Source organism: Notolepis coatsorum (assembly GCF_963971535.1).
Source record: "Notolepis coatsorum genome assembly, chromosome: 19".
NCBI lineage: Eukaryota > Metazoa > Chordata > Actinopteri > Aulopiformes > Paralepididae > Notolepis > Notolepis coatsorum.
In genome coordinates this window covers 36,121,093-36,140,262 of record NC_140183.1, presented here as the reverse complement: position 1 = coordinate 36,140,262, position 19,170 = coordinate 36,121,093, and the positions used below count along the sequence as shown (strand labels likewise).

General features: G+C 43.0%; 1 protein-coding gene across 2 annotated transcripts; it reads right to left on the bottom strand.

The window, feature by feature from the left end:
• Positions 1–761: 761 nt before the first annotated feature.
• mettl25b (methyltransferase like 25B) lies at positions 762–19,104 on the bottom strand. Of its 2 annotated transcripts, XM_084336380.1 has the most exons (8): positions 18,818–19,104; positions 18,225–18,346; positions 17,920–18,133; positions 17,725–17,787; positions 14,454–14,591; positions 5,119–6,011; positions 3,995–4,179; positions 762–1,165 (listed from the first exon to the last, which is right to left on the bottom strand). In XM_084336380.1, exons 1-8 carry the CDS (start codon positions 18,917–18,919, stop codon positions 1,050–1,052), a joined length of 1,833 nt encoding a protein of 610 aa, XP_084192506.1. In that variant the 5' UTR covers positions 18,920–19,104; the 3' UTR covers positions 762–1,049. The 2 variants fall into 2 exon arrangements, with proteins under 2 accessions (XP_084192506.1, XP_084192507.1); XM_084336381.1 differs by lacking the exon at positions 14,454–14,591.
• Between the last annotated feature and the right edge of the window lie 66 nt (positions 19,105–19,170).

Sequence of the window (19,170 nt, the reverse complement as noted above, 5' to 3'; positions counted from 1 at the left end):
GCATGCCGACCGAGCCATATTGTATGCAAATGCTAAGTGCATGCTGTTGCTGACAAAAGGATTGAGTGGTACGCGGACATGATGCCTATGTGGACGTATGCGTATGGCATGGCATGTCTGGACAGAGAGTAGATGTCAGCACCCTCCTGGATGGATGTCCTTCATTACTCCCAGATGGCCCAGCCATATCTGGCTCAGAGACACACATGTGATAATGGCAGACATTCCCTGAGATGAGGATTCATCAAGTCATTAAAATAAAAACAAAAAACAAAGGCAGGTTGGTGAAACTTATCAAGAGTAATGAAATGCAAAGCTTGCCTCAACTCTGAGTGGTTTTAACACAAATTAATCTTGGGAACCTCCAGAGTGAACTGATGCAAGACGGTCTCAAGCTATTTAAGACTGGCCTCCAATGCTATGAAGTCTGGAATCTTGCTCAGTTATGTAACCGTTGCTTGTCTGAGTCGTTCGCATTAAGTATCTTTAGACAAATGAGTCATTGCACGGCTAGAACAGGGTGCAGAGACTGTAAAATTAAAAAGCACTGATGTAACTGATTGGCTAGAGTAGAAGGATAAGCGTGCCCAAGCCTAGCAGGCTTAGCCCTGAGGCTGTTAGCACTGACACACTTGTTGACTGTGGAAACCAAAGCAGGAACGACCCAGTTGCCATTCGGTGAAAGAGTGCCATCTACTGTTGGCAAAACCAACGTGCAACTCCAGGGGTGCCACTGATTTCTATTTATTTATTTTACATGGAGAACACAGGCTAAAACATTACACGGATGGTGAGCAGAGGGGACCTTGATAATTTAAAAACATACATTAAAAAAAACATTGTCTTGTGTCGATGCAGACCACACTTTGGACGGTAAAAAAAAGTGTGTTGCGAGGGGTATAATTCGGGGCCTACTATAGGCACATTGAACAGCCCTGTGCTTCTGTGTCAAATAAATCATTGTATCTGCATTGTAGACTGTAGAACCCAGTATCCCCTTTCATATGAGAAAGTCCCAAAGTGTCGAGTGTCTCTGAAACGTCCCTCAGTCAAGGTGGGGCAGAGCGAGTTCCTTCCCCGTCCATGTTGGGCTTCAGGGCCACCAGCACAAAGTTCCGCGGAGAGAAGTCGGGGTCAAAGAGGGGCACCAGCCGACTGCCAACACCTGAACAACAACAGACACCAGACGCTGAGATTAACGCATTCCACATACTACACCATAACTCACAATGTTACCAGCTCACCAAGTCTTGCTTCATCCATCAGAGGCATTCAGGGGAAAAAGCCATATACTCTGGGTTCTCCCTTTCAGGTGTGCATTATTTTTGTAATGTTCTCTTGGAATTCTATCATGGAGTTCTACAACTATTATTTAAGTATGCTTTAATAATCTGCCTTTGGTTTGATCTAGTTAGCGGTTCATTCAGCTAACAAGACTAAGGCAGAGGTGGTATTATTTGTTCTTCCATCTGGCTTAGCGAAAATAGCATCTTTGTCTCCAAATTGCCCATTGCAAGCACAGTACAAAAGGTACTAGCATGGTGTGCTAGCCGGGTCCCAATGCGGACCTTCCTGCCACAGTACTGCCACCTGTCCTAAACCTCAACTCTTTGACGACCATGCCCTCTTCCCCATCTGCACTGACTAGCGCCTTGACCATTTTCACGATATTTCACGATCTTTGCGGAGCTATTGTATATTCTATATTATAGCTATGGAGACAATAGTATGGCTCATTTGACAGACACTATTTCTAGTCCAACATGTAAAAAAGAGTTTGTTTCTACACACTGTAGTTTGTAGTTTATTACACGCTAAACATCACCAATTTCCAAAATAATCCAGTCTTTTTCCATGCAATAACCCCAAATACTCCCAAATCAAAGGTATATATCATGTACACATGTGCCTTCACAAAATCAGAGGGTGGGGGGGGGGGGGGGGGGGGGTAGTCTTTACGTTATCTTTAAGATATTACGTTTTTGGATCGTTTGATCTTTTTACTTTGATCCCCGCTCTACAGACTTACCCGGAGCGATCTGCATCATTTTGGCACATCCCCACACACTAGAACTGCAATGCCGATCGACTATCACCAGGTGGCAGTATCATCCGTGTCAGAACTGGAATAGCTTGGATTCTCCTTTTTTTTTTTTTGCAGGGGCCCCTCCTCCTCGGAGACAGAGTGATCGCCTCGAGATTTTTTTGCCTGAAGCCTAGTATAGACATATACACAGGTAATCGTGATGGCGATGCGATCACTTGGAATTATTCTTCTTGGAATACCTTCTGGCTAAGGTAAGGTACATTCTATGTCTATTTTACCGAATCTGAAACGTGTTTTTCTAACGATCACAGTTCTGTGTTTCACCAGACGAAAAACATGCTCGGCAAACACGACCACAGTTTTGAGTTAAAACAATGATTTTGTGAAGGTACATATATACATGTCATATACCTTTGATTTGGGAGTATTTGGGGTTTCAAGGGATCAGCCAGAACGGTTTGGGCTTATTGCACATAACACATTTTATCTTGCAATCTATGAAAAAAGATTAAGGATTATCTTGGAAATGCGCGATGTTTAGCGTGTAATAAACTACAAACTACAGCGTGTGGAAATAAACTATTACTCCCATGTTGCACTACAAGTAATGTTTGTCAAAATTAGCCACACCATGTCTCCACAGCTATAATACAAAACACACAGTTTCGCAAACATAGTGAAACGACTGCAGAAACGGCTATAAATCTGGCATTCTAGGGGTAAAGATAAGCAATACGCGTGGCACCCAAAGTGTTAAGATGCTACCGAACAGCGGCAAAAGTGAGGCGATGCAATGCATTGCCACGGGGAAACAGCAGAGAACTGGGGAGGGGTGGAGCCTGGCACACAGTGGCCACCACTAACCCCACTCTGAAAAGTTGTCAACTCGTCAACTCTCCAGAGTGAGGAGAGCAGCTGCCAATCAGAAATCATCACTCTTTGATGATGGCCCGGGAACAACGAATCAGGAGATTGAATACTTTTAACTGAATTTTCTTCTTTCTGTTACAACTACTAAAATGCTTGCTAGTAAGCAAGTAAGTCAATTCTTAAAGGAATCCAACAGAGCTTTTGACCACTAGTTGATTAACTAGATTTTCTTTTCTTTTACCATCTTCTTTAATATGGGTTGTAACATCCCTTATGAAAAAGCATCATGGTACTTACTTTCAGATGGTATTTTCAGTTTCACCATGGTATTGGCCATTGTATACATAATCTACTACGGTACTGCCATGTAGGGCTGCAACGATTAGTCGACATAATCGATGACGTCGATTATAAAAAATCGTCGACGAGGAATTGTTGCGTCGATTAGTCATTAAAAAAATAAAATATTATAATTTTTTTTTGCACTACCTATCTTTGTGAAAGTGGCTTCTCAGCTCTGGTCCAGCCAGCTGAAGACTTCTTAGCTTAACATAACAGACCGACAGTAAGTTTGGGGGAACTAATGGGATAACTGGGGATGTTGTTTGGTCCTGACAAGAGTCTCAAAGCAACTCTGAGGTCATGCTCAATGTCCAATCTGTTCCTCTGCTCTGTCTTCAGCTGGACCAGAGCTGAGAAGCCACTTTCACAAAGATAGGTAGTGCAATATATATATATATATATATATATATATATATATATATATATTTTTTTTTAATATATACTTGTTTTTCGATTAGTCGACTAATCGAAAAAATAATCGACAGATTAGTCGACTACCAAAATAGTCCTTAGTTGCAGCCCTACTGCCATGGTAAAGGTCATGTGTCCGTTTTAATAATATCATGTCATTTAATCGACGATACCAATGGTATTTCCATAATTTCTTGTCATCGTACCACTTTAATGGAAATACCAGGATAGTCTTTCGGACGGTTGCTACTGCTAATTTAATTTCCCTCTCCGAGATAATAAAGATGGACTTGAGCCAAAGTTGCCATTCATACCCAGACTCACCGTTCTCCTGCAGGTAGATCATCCTGTCCAGGAGGACCAGGGTCTCCACCACCGGAGCCAGCAGCAGTGACAGGCTGTAGTAGACCACCACCCTGCCCTGCTGCTTCAGCATGGCCTCCACCCTCTCTGTATCCAAGGGCAACTCAGGGGGCAGGCCCACGCGGGGCAGACCTAGACGGGCATACCTGGGAGAGGGTTGGGGTGGGGTGGGGCAAAGGATACTTGAAAGAGGGACTTGAAAAGCCTTCAAGGTAAAGAACAATGGCTGATTGATTGATTGAAAACTTTATTAACAGATTGCAGAATGGGTACAATACAGTACAGCTCAATACACACAATTGTTAAGGGGATGCAGACCAGAGAAAGACTTTCGTCTTGTTTACATCAGGGTCCCCCATTTTCAATTCATCAGCTCATACATTGGAGTGGCTATAATGAATGACCAAATACAGAAAGTGTGCCTGTGCAGTGAAATTAACAGTTACTATCCGACATCAGAAGGATACAGTATGATAAACAACTAGAGGCCCTCAGAGAGATGCAACGTCCATTCTACAGCACATGCCTGTAAACCCACCCTTCAGTCAAGAATAGGAATTACCCAGTAGACCGACTAAAACGTGTAGTTGAAGTAGACGTAGCTTTTGTCCCCACCTATCGTTTCTTGTTGGCTGCCATCTTGATTCTTAGTACTACACCAATGGCTAAAGCATTGACCACAATCTGCGCCATCAATCTTATGACTGATTTCATTGTCAAACCTGTCCACCAAGTAGGAGCCAAATGGATAAGAAATGTGTAGGTTATCGCAGGCACGGACACATACAGATACACACGCACACAAGCAATTACAATAGCCCCTTGTGCTTTGTACGCTGGTGTACCTGTTATTGACTTGGGGCTAAAGCATGGTTTAGGGCAGTGGGTTTCATACTTGGGTCCCCAGCAGGGGGTGATGTGTGTGGCAGGATGAGGGCAAAAGTAATGCTTTATTATTTTCACTGGCAATTTTTTTTTCAAATGTTTACAGTTTGCCCTTATCCTGTGACCCACCGGGCCCCTTGCTGAGGACCCACGCTTGAGAACCACTGGTTTAGGGAACTGTCTGACAGATAATCACTCACTCTGTAAAGGGGAGCAAGTGGGCTTTCTTTATGGTCTGGATTCCAGCCCTGCGCTGCTCAGGCTTCGTGTCCCTGATGACCGTCTCCAGGGTTGCCCGGTAACAATGTGTCCTTAGCAACTCACTCTCCTCCCTCAGCCTCTGTGTGTAATCCTCCGTAGCGTGACACGCCCCCTCTCGCGCCTTATAGGACAGTTGGTGTCCCGGCATCCCCTGCACCCAGGAGCTCATTGGGTAGCCAAACTCGGAGTGGGACATTTCGGGGGCCGGTGCAGGTGGAGGGGTAACCAGCCCGGGCGGAGTAGGGTTTTCTCCTGTGGTGATTTTCATGTAGCAGCATGCCACGGAGGTGATGCCACGCACGTGAGGGCAGTTGACAAAGTGACGTAAGAGGGTGGCACTGAGGTCGCCACAGGCATGAAGACCGGTTAGGATGAAGTCTGGGTACCCTCGTCGCTCCTCTCCCACAGGGGATACACCCTCTTCATACACTGGCTGGGCACATGGGCAACACCTACTGGGAGATGACTCCTCTCCAGTGTCCTCCTTGCATAGATACTTTTGAAGAGAGGGTCGGTGTTCCGATGCCAACTCCATGTCCTGAAGGGGAATTTTCGTACAGGGAGCACGAGAGTCCATGCAAGTTATGCAACCAAGAGATTCCGATTCTGTTGTAGGCAGAACCGGGACAGTATGTGCCTGTCCTTGTTCGTAATCCAAAACAGACCCTCGAAGTATTTTTTTACTGGGTCCAGATGACGTTGTTTGACCTTCGCCGACACATTCGGCTGTACTGACCTGCTGGATGAAGACCTCCCATGATGCCTTGGGGTTAACCCAACCGGCAACATGGCGGGGAGAGGGGCCAAGTGCCATGACCTGGGAGGAGCTATTCTGCAAAAGAAAAGAAGGGGGAGGATAGCCAGGGCAACCAATTATAATTTCTATTTCACAGTCAGGCAGGGTTGATAGTGGATTAGACACAAAGCGTGTCAAACCAGGGGCGTCGTTTTGGTATGGCAAGGTATGGCACTCGCCATAGCTTGGCTTGTGACAAAATCATCTAATTTGTCTCAGAATAAACAACCAAGCCACCAAGTATCCACCTGTCTTTGCATAACAATAGCGCAGGCCAATGTATCGTCACAGCAAATAAATTTGGCCTATCTGATCAGGGTCTTCAAATATGATGTCTGGGGGCACAGACAGTGAAATCTCTCTCACACACTCACGTACGACATGTTTAACCACACACACACACACACACACACACACACACGCACACACACACAAACACAGCGTTATGACTTGTCATAAGTGAATTGTATAAACAACTCACAAAATGTACTATTGCACAACTGATTAAAAAAAATGTATAATAGAAAAATCTTCAACCCCCCTCCCCCCACCCCCGCGACCTTCCAACTATACGTAGCACCGGCCGCAACAGCCACCCTTCCTCCTTGCCATACCTTGGCTTTTACTGAAACAACGCCGCTGTGTCAAACTCAATTACCAAGGAGACCACAATGAAAAACACAGATGACTTTGCGGGCCAGACACATATTAACCCATTCTGCGCCGGGCCTATATGACCAAATTAGGGCTAGCACGCCAGCGCTTTAATCAATGGGAGGACAAGGAAATTTGCGAGTGCTTAAAATATATCTTAAATTATGGCTATGGGTCTAATACACCAGTCGCTAATCAATGACTTGCTTGCAGTCAACATGTAAGAAACGGATTGTTTTTTCATCTGTACATTTCCGTTTTATACCGTTTTGAATAAGAGTATAGTTTGAGATTTCTAGTCATTCCAGAGAAATACGCGATAATAGCCCTTTAGTGGAATACACAAAACACGTTGACATTTTTCGGCTGATTTATGAATAGTTTTCAAAACGCTAGATTATTGATAGTATGTGTCCGGCACGCACACACACAGACACGTTGTGATCGCTATGAAAAAAACATCTGATTAACCCAAGACTGGTAACATAAGAGTCCTTACCTCACATCAGATGTTCTGCAAAAAGATTAATCCAATTTCTGATCGCCATTCCAAATATCGATTGCGTCCATTGATCCAACGTTATAGTCCAAAACACATAATCCACGCTGCTCCCAGTCCCCCCAGTCAACGTGGTACAATGTCACTGCATGCCCGAGAAGTACGTACGTGACTTCTATTTTATACTTGCTATACTTTTTTTTATTTTATTTTATACTAATCTATTTTTGTCTAGCACAGTCTGGAGCGTAACAGAAAGAGGCATTTTGTATAAAAGTATTCTGTACTTCTGTATGACAACTAATAAAGAAACTTGAACTTGAAACTTGAAGCAAAACCCGGACCGGACTTTTTTTTTTAATGCACATCCCCAGCCAATCCAATCCAATGGTGTGCAATACCATCCGGGAGACGATAGGCGGCGGTATTTGCCCTTTTTGCGAGCTCAGACTCATTCCCAACGATAACATCAGGCTGGTTGGATGAAAATGAATGTATATCGCTAATTAAAAAAATAGCGATTAAAACCCGACTATACTCGTGATTGGCGCTCAAGCGATGGCGAGTTAACCCGACTATCATCGTGACTGGCGTTGAATGAGTTAATGCCTAAAGGCGCATTTTCCTGAGGTCACTAGCTTAACACTTTCGTGGCCACTGGGGCCCGTTTAATATAATGGTTGAGGGCCAGCTTTTGTAAACAAACGTGGGGCTTTTTGTACAGCTAAATCTATACTTTATAGTATTGCTATCTGTCCATTCTCATTGTCAATTGAGTCCATACACCGTCCCTTCAAAATGGCTTAAAGAAAAAAAAATGCATCAATAGGTTCTCATTTTATAGCGCCGTGAATATAAGCATTATAGCAGATTTGGTCTAGTATATTTTCTGGAAGGCTAGTTATAGAGCTAATAGCTGCTAACGTTATATCCAATGGCATTTCCATTTTACAGATGCTACAGAAATAACTCAAACTGCATATGATCCGGACGATACCAAAGCATGTATGCATGAAAGGGGGGGGGGGGGGGGCGGGGGACGTCGTTTATTATTATTGATTACCAATAACCGTGTTCGTCTAAGTAGCCACATACGCTGGTCGGCTGGTTGAGTATCATAGCAAGCTCTGATCGGGCTGTAATTTACGTGAAAAAGATCTTACCATGAGCCGGTGGGATCTCCCCGAGCATTTCCCCATTATCGCTCGCCATCTGGTAGATCGATATGTCCATTGGCTGATGATAAATCCCCTTATTGCATGGTGAAATCTGCGATTCAAAACGTAATCCAAGCTACAGGCTGCAGATCCAGAATCGTGCTACTGAAATCTCCGTTGAAAGAAAACAGAGTCTGATCCGTTCGCCCACAGGGCACATTGCAGTAGCGCGATAGCGCCCCTAAGAGGATCTGGCCGGTATTGCACATTGTCGAATTCATAGAGTAGGAAAGATCTGCAGTGCCGCTCTGCGACCTTGAACAGGTTATTAAAATGGAATAAAAGCAATAACAACTTCCCACGGAGATATCCGTGATTCTGTCCACAACGCATGGATTCGAAAGCCGGATATATCCGTGCTTGGGGCGGGATTGTGTTAATGGGTAATTTTGTTTATCTATTCAATTTGTGCATACCAACTCAATAGGCAATATTATTGTAAATGCAGTTTCATTAAAAGGTGGGTAATGAGGCGTCCTTCATGGATATGCTAATTATAGATGTCATTTTTACATATTTAAATTACATATTAGATTTTAATTAATTATTCACCCACACGGGTTTGTAAAATTAGTAATTCTAAAATAAATTGGTCCTGGACTATTGGAGAACACAGTGGAACACACAGATACACACAACATCTCTCTCTACCTCCGCTTTCTGTCTTGCAAGTTGCACAACAACAAAAATGTCCACGGTTTTAATTTCTGAGTAGGTAGGCTATGTGAAAAGAATTAGAATAGTGATGGATTTGGAATAATTCACTTGATGCTGTATAATAAGAGTATATAATAGTAATATAGTATATAGTAATAGCAGAGTAAATGCATTTGTATACAATAAAAACACACAGTGCAGGTGCAGAGAATGCTCTCTACGTTTGCTTGAATTGTGTGACTCTGTATTGATTCGCAGTGAGATGGAGGTGTTTTGATTTTATTCGATTTTTATTTGTTCCGTTCATGCCTTCATGGTAATGCACAGTTCCATAAAAGTATAAATGGCTGCATTTATATAGCGCTTTTATCCAAAGCACTATACAATTTGTTACGGTACTCACATTTACCCATTCACACACACATTCACACACCAACGGCTGAGGCAACCATGCAAGGTGCCAACCTGCTCATCGGGAGCAATTAGGGGTTAAGTGTCTTGCTCAAGGACACTTCGACACGCTGCCCGGGAGGAGTGGGAATCGAACTGGGAACCTCTGGATAACCAGACAACTGCTCTACCTACCGAGCCACTCAAAAGTATAATATAATACTGTTTACTGTGAGCGATCTGTAGTGCCAAATTTCCCTCTGGATGAATAAAGTATTTCTATTATATTCTAATAAAAGCACCTCTCAATTTGCATATTCCATGAGCGAAAAGGAGCAGGGAGAAGAAAGTCTTATTTGTCCTGCCCCCTTACTCAAAACAATACATAAACAATAGAAATAGATGGTCTGTCAATTACACATATTTAACAATCAATACTTAAAATAACATGCTAAAAAAAGAATAGTCATAGGGAAAGCTATTACCCCTCAACTTCATACAGTCTAATTGTTATTTCTTTATACATTTTCTTGAACTGAAAGATATTTGTACAACTCTTTAAATCATTCTGTAGAGAATTCCAGTTTTACGCCACATACTAATTTACACATCTGCTTTAACACATTCTGTGCCATGCAGTTTGCCCATCTTATACCACTCTCTGCCAGTGCTGTAAGCCTATGGAGTCGCTCACCTTCTTTGCAGGGCTATAACTTTTTAAATATTATAGCTATATCGACATTACTATGGCCTAGGGCTGTCCCCGACTAAGGATTTTGATAGTCGACTATGATTGGCCAAAATTTGCCGTTAGTCGACTATTAGTCGGGAAAAAAATATATATAATTTTTTTTTTTTTATCATTCCATTTGGGTTGTGGGGGGTGCTTAACCCATTCTCTGCCACCACTTTGACCATCCTAAACCATCCTCTGCCAGCGCTATTTGTCTATGGAGATGTTCACCTTCTTTGCAGGGCTATAACTTTTTAAATTGTATTGCTAAATTGACATTACTATGGCCCATTCAACATCAATTATCTATCGTTCAGGATGTAGGAACGTTTTACTTTTTCATTCACACATTCATACTAAAATACCGTCTAGAATATAAATATGTTTTTATCGTTTTCTGCAGTATTTCATAGAACGTGAGATATAGGCATAAATGCAAATATTAGATTATCAAATGCAGTTTGATACCGATCAACGTTATATTAAAAATGTCAACTGTACATGGTCCTAAACGTCATGACTGATCATCTGCGGGTGAACGGAGGGGGGGGGGGGGTCGTTTATAATTCAATGACCGACGTTAAATGATTTATGTAGTATGGGTGATATATTGATCAGAGCAGTTTGTATCGAAAATGATAAAGAAAAACGCTGAAACTCACGTCAGTCTCCTCGTAGCGTTAATCGATGAGGGTGGAGCAAACAGATCCCAATTATGTGATGTTGATCGATGCAATCCATTTCCGGTTTGTATATTACTAATACACGTCCAAATAGGGCTGGGCGATAACGATAACTATTGCGATAAATTATTTCCTCGAAATAAACATGAAACGTGGTCGCAAAGTTTCGATATGTCGATTTTCCAAGCTTGGATATCAGCACACACACTAACAACCAATCAGTGAAGGAGATGGCCGACAGTGAAGGAGACCCGCGGTGCACCTCTGGGTAGAGAGGTAGGACTCTAGTAGTAAACAAGGCTGGCTAGGATAACTAGCTTGCACGGCACTATTTTATATATTTACGTGCCGAGTATGTGTGTGGCGTGAATTCTGAGGCCACGTTTATAGTAGTGTGGGGTATACAGTGGACGTCGTTTCAATATATTGGGGCGGAAGAGAGTATTTTAGGGTAATATTTATTACATTGTCATGGAATACACCGCTTAGACACAACAGGCTGGCTAGGATAACTAGCTTGCACGGCACTATTTTATATATTTACGTGCCGAGTATGTGTGTGTCGTGAATTCTGAGGCCACGTTTATATAGTAGTGTGGGGTATACAGTGGACGTCGTTTCAATATATTGGGGCGGAAGAGAGTATTTTAGGGTAATATTTAGTACATTGTCTGTCATGAGATACTCCGCTTGTCGGCTAACTGCTAACGTGAGCGGACTGATGACGACATCAACATTCGCAGCAGCAAAACAAGTCTATTATATATATCTATGCTATTAATAGCCCGTCCATCGCCGCCGGGCATAAGAAGTTAATTAAACTTGACAGACATTATATCGACGATAATTATCGATATCGAGTTATATGAAAATAATTTTATAATTTTATCGCGATAACGTTTTTGGCCATATCGCCCAGCCCTACGACCAAATCATGTTGATTATTGAGTTATGGCAAAGATCCATATCCACAGTGTCTGTATTGAGCCCCGGGACGATAGACGAGTGGCCGGACAAAATTAGGGGACGGACCGAGCTCCAACGGGCACTTCCGGTTTGGCAACTCGCCGATCGGCCACCAGGTGGCGGTATTGAAGCGTTGCAGAGTTGTGATGGCTCAGACAGCATCAGCCAAGACTCCGTGGGTGAAATATGAATACCATGACGAAAATATGAAATATTGATCTCAAACACGCCTTACGGCGTGATTGGCAGACAACGCATGGCGGAGAAACCCGCCTTAACACGTGATTGGCGGAGAATGGGTTAATGTCTGAAGGAGTCGACTGAAGGCTTCTTGTCCTCTGCAAAAGCATGCAATTGGTCCACTGATGGATACATCTTGATATTTGTCTAGTCTAGTGTGTTCATTAGATGGGTGAAATCCTCTTTCAGTGCCTCTGTGCCTGTTTTCTTAGGCAGTTAGCCTCTGGTATGCGTGCCATTAGCGTTAGCCACGCTTCTAGGCCTCTTTTCTTTTGGAAATAATGATAAAAAAAATTTAAACTTAAATACTTTTATTTTTTTTACTAAGAGGTTGGCAGTCGACTACGGCTCCTTTCGACCTAGTCGACTAATCGACTAATAGGGGTCAGCCCTACTATGGCCCATTCAACATCGGGTATCTATCGGGGCGGCTAAGTGGCAAGGCAAGGCACTCGCCACTAACGCAGGATATGTTGGGTTCGAGCCCAGCTCTCTGCGTTGCTTCCGGCTTGGCTGGTTGTTCATACTAATACAATTGGCAGTATTAGGGGGTGGGAAAGCCGGTGGGTGGGGATCGGACGTTGTGGACAGCGACTCCTACAGGTCGGTTGGTGCGCCTGTACAGCAGAATCAGGAAGTATCGGGGGCAGCGTGAGCCTCCCACGTGTTACTCCTCGCCACTGAGAGATCGCGCTGTGCAGGTGAAAAGATGCGACGGCTGCCTCCTCGTGTACCGGAGGGGACACGTGATGCAAGGCTTCGTCCACATTGCAGCCGACCAGTGGGAGGCATGGTCTAACAACGTTCGAGACAGGGGAGGGTAGAATTGGATAATACGAAATTGGGATGGGAGAAAAATAGAAAATGGGGAGAAAAGGTAGATAAATAAAAAACATCGGGTATCTATCGTTCCGGATGTGGGAACGTTATATTTTTCCATTCATACATTGTCGTGTTAGTACCGTCGTGAATATAAGTATGTTTTTAGAGTGTAGAGCAGTAATTCCTAGAATGCGAGTTATAGGCCCTGACGCATATTATACATAAACGATTGGCGTTTCATTCCTATACAAGCTATATTAAAAAATTCAAATGCATAGGGCGGCTACGTGGCGTAGTGGGCAAGGCGCTCGCCACGAATGACGGAGACGCTGGGCTTGCCTGTTCGAGCCCAGCGCTCCACATTGCTTTCAGTTTAGCTGGCCGTCCATACTAATACACATTGGCCGTATTAGGGGCTGGGAAACTGATGGGTGGGGATCGGGCGTTGTGGACAGCGACTCCTACAGGTCGGTTGGTGCGCCTGCGCAGTAGAATCAGGAAGTGTCGGGGGCAGCGTGAGCCTCCCACGCGTTACTCCTCGCCACTGAGAGATCGAGCTGCGCAGGTGAAAAGATGCGACTGCTGTTACCTCAAGTACCGGAGGGGACTTGTGCTATGTATGACTTAGTCCACATTGCAGCCGGCTTGTGGGAGGCAAGAAACAGCGTTTGTGACAGGGGGGGGTTGAATTGGATGATACGAAATTGGGATGGGAGAAAATATAGAAAAATGGGAGAAAAAGTGGATAAAAAAAAAAAAAAATTCAAATGCATATGCTCGGTATACATTATTATATGCTCCATCATGCGTGAAGGAAAGGGGGGGGGGGGGGTCGATTATGATTCCTTGATTGTCAGTAACGGCTTTATTTAGTACGACATCATACGTTGATCAGATGGATTGCAATGAAATAAATGGACAATCGAGCTGGAATTAGATTCCTCTTACCTGTGGCCGATGAATCTGGAGAAAAAATATTCCAATTATTTGATTTCGATGTGCTAGATCCATTTTCCGTATGACGCAATAAACGCCGAAATCATATTGATTCTTGCGTCTCGAAAGCGACCCAATGCACTCGAGTGTTTGTCTGGATCAACAAAACAAGATAGCTCTGCCGGAACATTTTCCCTGATGCACAGAGCGCCACATCCGGTTTAGAGTAGAGTGCAACTCGCCCGAAATCCACCAGGCGGCGGTATTGAGGCGTTGAAATATCAGACAGAGTCCAGCTGGCTCCCGGAGCCTTGCTGGATGAATTATGAATGCCAATAGCGAATAAAGAAAATAACGATCATAAAAATTAGTTAACTTGTTGTTGGCACTCAACGATTGGCGGTCAATAAAGAGTTAACTCGTTAATGGCGCAGAATGTGTTAAAGTAGTAAGTAGTAGTAGATTTGAATCACAGGCCAGATTAATTGTGGCAGGCCAAAATGAACTGATAAACTAATCCGAGGGCCGGCCGAAAATGCTTGACTCATGTGATCTACTACAATGTCATGTTGGGCTTTTAAGAAACTATTAGTGAGCAATGATTTCGTTTAGGGAAAACATAAACAATCTGCTTTCCCGTTTCACACAAGCCTACTTACATATTGAACAAATGTACCCTACCTTTTTCCGCTCGTCTTTCTCCAAGGTCCACAGTAGCTGTCCATCAAATTTGGACGCCATAGCAACCAACTTGTGATCAGCCTCAATTCCGGTCACTGATAGTCCAAGCCCAAACGACAGGAAGCGAGTCAGATGGCCCTATGTAGGGTATATGTATAGAGGATGTATGATTAAGTGCAAGACACAGGCTTATGAACCTAGATGGCAGGAATGGTGAACCACAAATGATAAAGGCTAATCCTCAATATTTAAAAGAAGGGAACAAAAATAACTTTTTGGCTGGTAGATTGGTGGCTGGTAGATACAAAATATATATATATATATAAGAAGAAAGCTACCAGCCATACAGATTTATTATACCAGCCACAAACTATAAATAGCTTTTTAGTATATCTCCATGTGTTATTATTACTATGTAATACTCAACAACATAAGGAATATTAGCATAGGACGAATGAGTCAATGTTAATAGTTTAAAATGTCTAGCTCTGAAATCCTGCAAGGTGTGAGTTGTTGCAGGAAGACAACATTGGAAGCTGTGGAGCATGAGAGCGGAAGGAGGATTCTATGGATAGTATGCTAATGTTACTGAGAATCTGGTGGGGGCATTGCCTGGAGTTGCCTTTCAGACATGTAGCAAACAGCATGCAAGTCTCTGTGTCAGACATGTAGCAAACAGCATGCAAGTCTGTGTCAGACATGTAGCACACAGCATGCAAGTCTCTGTGTCAGACGTGTAGCAAACAGCATGCAAGTCTCTGTGTCAGACGTGTAGCAAACAGCATGCAAGTCTCTGTGTCAGACATGTAGCACACAGCATGCAAGTCTCTGTGTCAGACGTGTAGCACACAGCATGCAAGTCTCTGTGTCAGACGTGTAGCAAACAGCATGCAAGTCTCTGTGTCAGACATGTAGCAAACAGCATGCAAGTCTCTGTGTCAGACGTGTAGCAAACAGCATGCAAGTCTCTGTGTCAGACATGTAGCACACAGCATGCAAGTCTGTGTCAGACATGTAGCACACAGCATGCAAGTCTCTGTGTCAGACATGTAACAAACAGCATGCAAGTCTCTGTGTCAGACGTGTAGCAAACAGCATGCAAGTCTCTGTGTCAGACATGTAGCACACAGCATGCAAGTCTCTGTGTCAGACATGTAGCAAACAGCATGCAAGTCTCTGTGTCAGACATGTAGCACACAGCATGCAAGTCTCTGTGTCAGACATGTAGCACACAGCATGCAAGTCTCTGTGTCAGACATGTAGCACACAGCATGCAAGTCTCTGTGTCAGACGTGTAGCAAACAGCATGCAAGTCTCTGTGTCAGACGTGTAGCACACAGCATGCAAGTCTCTGTGTCAGACGTGTAGCAAACAGCATGCAAGTCTCTGTGTCAGACATGTAGCACACAGCATGCAAGTCTCTGTGTCAGACGTGTAGCACACAGCATGCAAGTCTCTGTGTCAGACGTGTAGCAAACAGCATGCAAGTCTCTGTGTCAGACATGTAGCAAACAGCATGCAAGTCTCTGTGTCAGACGTGTTCAGACATATGGAAATACTGCGCTTGGTTTAGGTGCGGCACCTAGGTAGCATGACACAGAAAGCCTTGGTTCGTGTTTGCGCATTTCAAAATTGTGCCAACTAGTGATGCACCGATGTGAAAATTGTGGCCGATACCAATAACCGATATTAATATTGCTGTTCTGGCCAATACCGATATTTACCGATGTCGATATCTCTGTATAGAAAACACTTTTTTATGATAATCAAATAAAGAGCTATTTTCCAAAACGCATAATTTTTTTACTTTTGTAACTTATTTTCAGAAATTACTGATATTTTGAAACTATTTGAGGCCAAAACATGTAAAAAGATACAAAAAAAAGATACAAAAAAAAAAAAAAAAAAATATCGGCCCTATCTTGATATCGGACCGATGTGTAAAAAAATGGCCATATCGGCCGTTATTATATCGGCGGCCGATATATCGTGCATCACTAGTGCCAACAACATGTCGCCCACTTTGCATAGCATTCATAGAATATTGATATGGAAGAAATATGCCGTTCCATGAGAGACATGCTGCAGACAGAGTGGAGGTAATGTATGTGCATTGTTATTGCTGCTCTAATCTAAAAATAGATTTCCCTAATTCATAAAGTTGTTAACGCAGTGCCAATGTAAGACTGACTTTACATTAAACGAATGACAATAATATAGTATAAAGTAGGGTATTATTTGGACTAAAGAATGGTGTTGTCTCACCCTACTCGCATGTTGAGGGAGAGCACCATACATTATACACTGAGAAACCACGGCCGAGAGTGAGCTCTCCGGGAACAACCCCACATTGCCGGTATTGCTTCTTTGCCTTTTGTAGGTAGGTAGTTGTAGAATGTTATACATTTTGTGCTAAACCACTCCTCCAAGTCTGTCCACTGTCTCTGGTTTTAAAACTGCCCTGTTGCAGGTCAAAAAAAAAATTAAAAAAATTCGATATATTTTTTTTCCGATATTGATTATTAAAATATATCGCCCAGCCCTAAGCATAATGTATAGCGATCATATACATTTGACATTTTTAATATAGCGTGTATAGGGACGAAACGCCAATCGATAATGTATAATACGTGACGCGGCCTATAACGCGTGTTCTAGGAATGACTGCTATACACTCTAAAAACATACTTATATTATTGACGGTACTAACACGACAATATATGAATGGAAAAATATAACGTTCCCACATCTGGAACGATAGATACCCGATGTTGAATGGGCCATAGTAATGTCGATATAGCTATAATATTTAAAAAGTTATAGCCCTGTAAAGAAGGTGAGCCACTCCATAGGGTTACAGCACTGGCAGAGAGTGGTAAAGATGGGCATACTGCGTGGCACCCAATGTGTTAACTTATAAATAGTGTGCATTTCTCCAGACCTCTCTTCGTAGAGCCTGGGGTGTGGTCAGCATTGGCAACCCCTCCCCTATGTCCACTGAAATCCAACCCATACATCAGACAAAAACAAAAGATGTAAACAAAGCACAATACCAAGATGGGCACTTTTGCCTAGAGCTTGGTGTTTGACAACGTTACAGATTCTACCTTTAAATGTGATTTTTCAGATGGTTTGGGTCTCAGTTGACTTTCACATTGCTGACAAACACTAATGATTTCTCCTACAAAAATAAGACTGGTGCAAGTCAAATGACAAATCAGATAGGCTTCTTAAATAGGATGGAGTATCTCTTTAAAACTTCAATCAATACCTGTCCAGAGCCCACATCCACCACTCTGTCGCAATCGGTCTGGTTACAGAGTTGTTTCACCAACTGGTTAGAGAAAAGAAAACAAGAACAAAATCACAATTAACAATGATTCATCACAAATGAAGAACAAAACCAGTCTCTAAAGCCTGGTAGTCCTAAAAGCTCATTTGAAAAAACAGTGACTGTAACTTGTACCTTGCCCAGTTTGCGAATCTCATGCTGTTTCTTTGGTTTGACGTGTTTCCTGAATATATGTCCCAGCAGTGAGCTCTGACTGTGATTCTCAAGGAACTCTTCTGGTATTGTGCCCATTCTCCCTTCTGGCTGCTGCTGGGCCACTCTAGGAAACGCCAGGGCATGCGCTGTGGCCCGGAAAGCCAAGAGTGAAAGAGGCCACACCAATGGGTATCTGTAATGACGACATGTTCATGATAAACTTTTATTGAATAACCTGGACACAAAAGAGACAGCTTTATCTTTCACACCACACCGTACAATACCTTCTGTCCACATGGGTGCTGCTATCTAGTAAGAGATCTGCTATTTGCGGGGGTGAAAGATCACACAGCACCAGCTGCCATTTGATGGGCAACGTGTGCCATAGATCCTCACTGAAGAACTCCTGTAGAATAACACAATAACGTCATTACAATTTTAAGTTAACGGGACACCCATATAACGTTAGTTTGCGTTGACACACAATAATGACCTTTCTCAACCAACTACTGCAGTGATCCTTTTGAGAAATCCAGCCCATACTAGAAATGCATTGATTTGTGCAACAAAATAGGACGACCACTATCAAACAGCTAGCAGACGCGTTTTAAACTCAATACCGTGCTGCAGTATTTAGCGATGCAGTTTACAGAATTGAATGAATGAGTACAATACAGTACAGCTCAATACACACAATTGTTAAGGGGATGCAGACCAGTGAAAGACGTTTGTCTTGTTTACATCAGGGTCCCCCATTTTCAATTCATAGTGACATGTATGACATACACAACATACATGACATTTATGGCATAGGGACATACAGGTATATATATTAGTACTGTTACATTTGAAGTGAAAAATGCACCGATTTACGTACAATTATGTAGGAGTCAGATATGTGCTTGTATAGAGACAGAAAGGTGGTAAGGTGTCTCGCCAACTCCCTCAGCTGATCTGGTGAAAGGTTTGGTGTAAACATCTCGAACAAGAACGCCGATATAACTAACGTTAGCTAACGCAAGGCTCCGACATTACTATTAAACTAACGTTAGCTAACATAAGGCTCCGATATTACTTATGCAGAGTCCGTTACTAGCAGCCCAAATAGATTCCGCGCAATTTGATTTGGATTTGACTCTGATGAGACTGGAGTCGGACATGTCCGCTCTCTCGTGTTTGAATCAATAATGACGTCACGTGTAAGTTAGCTAAACAGGAACAATAACATTT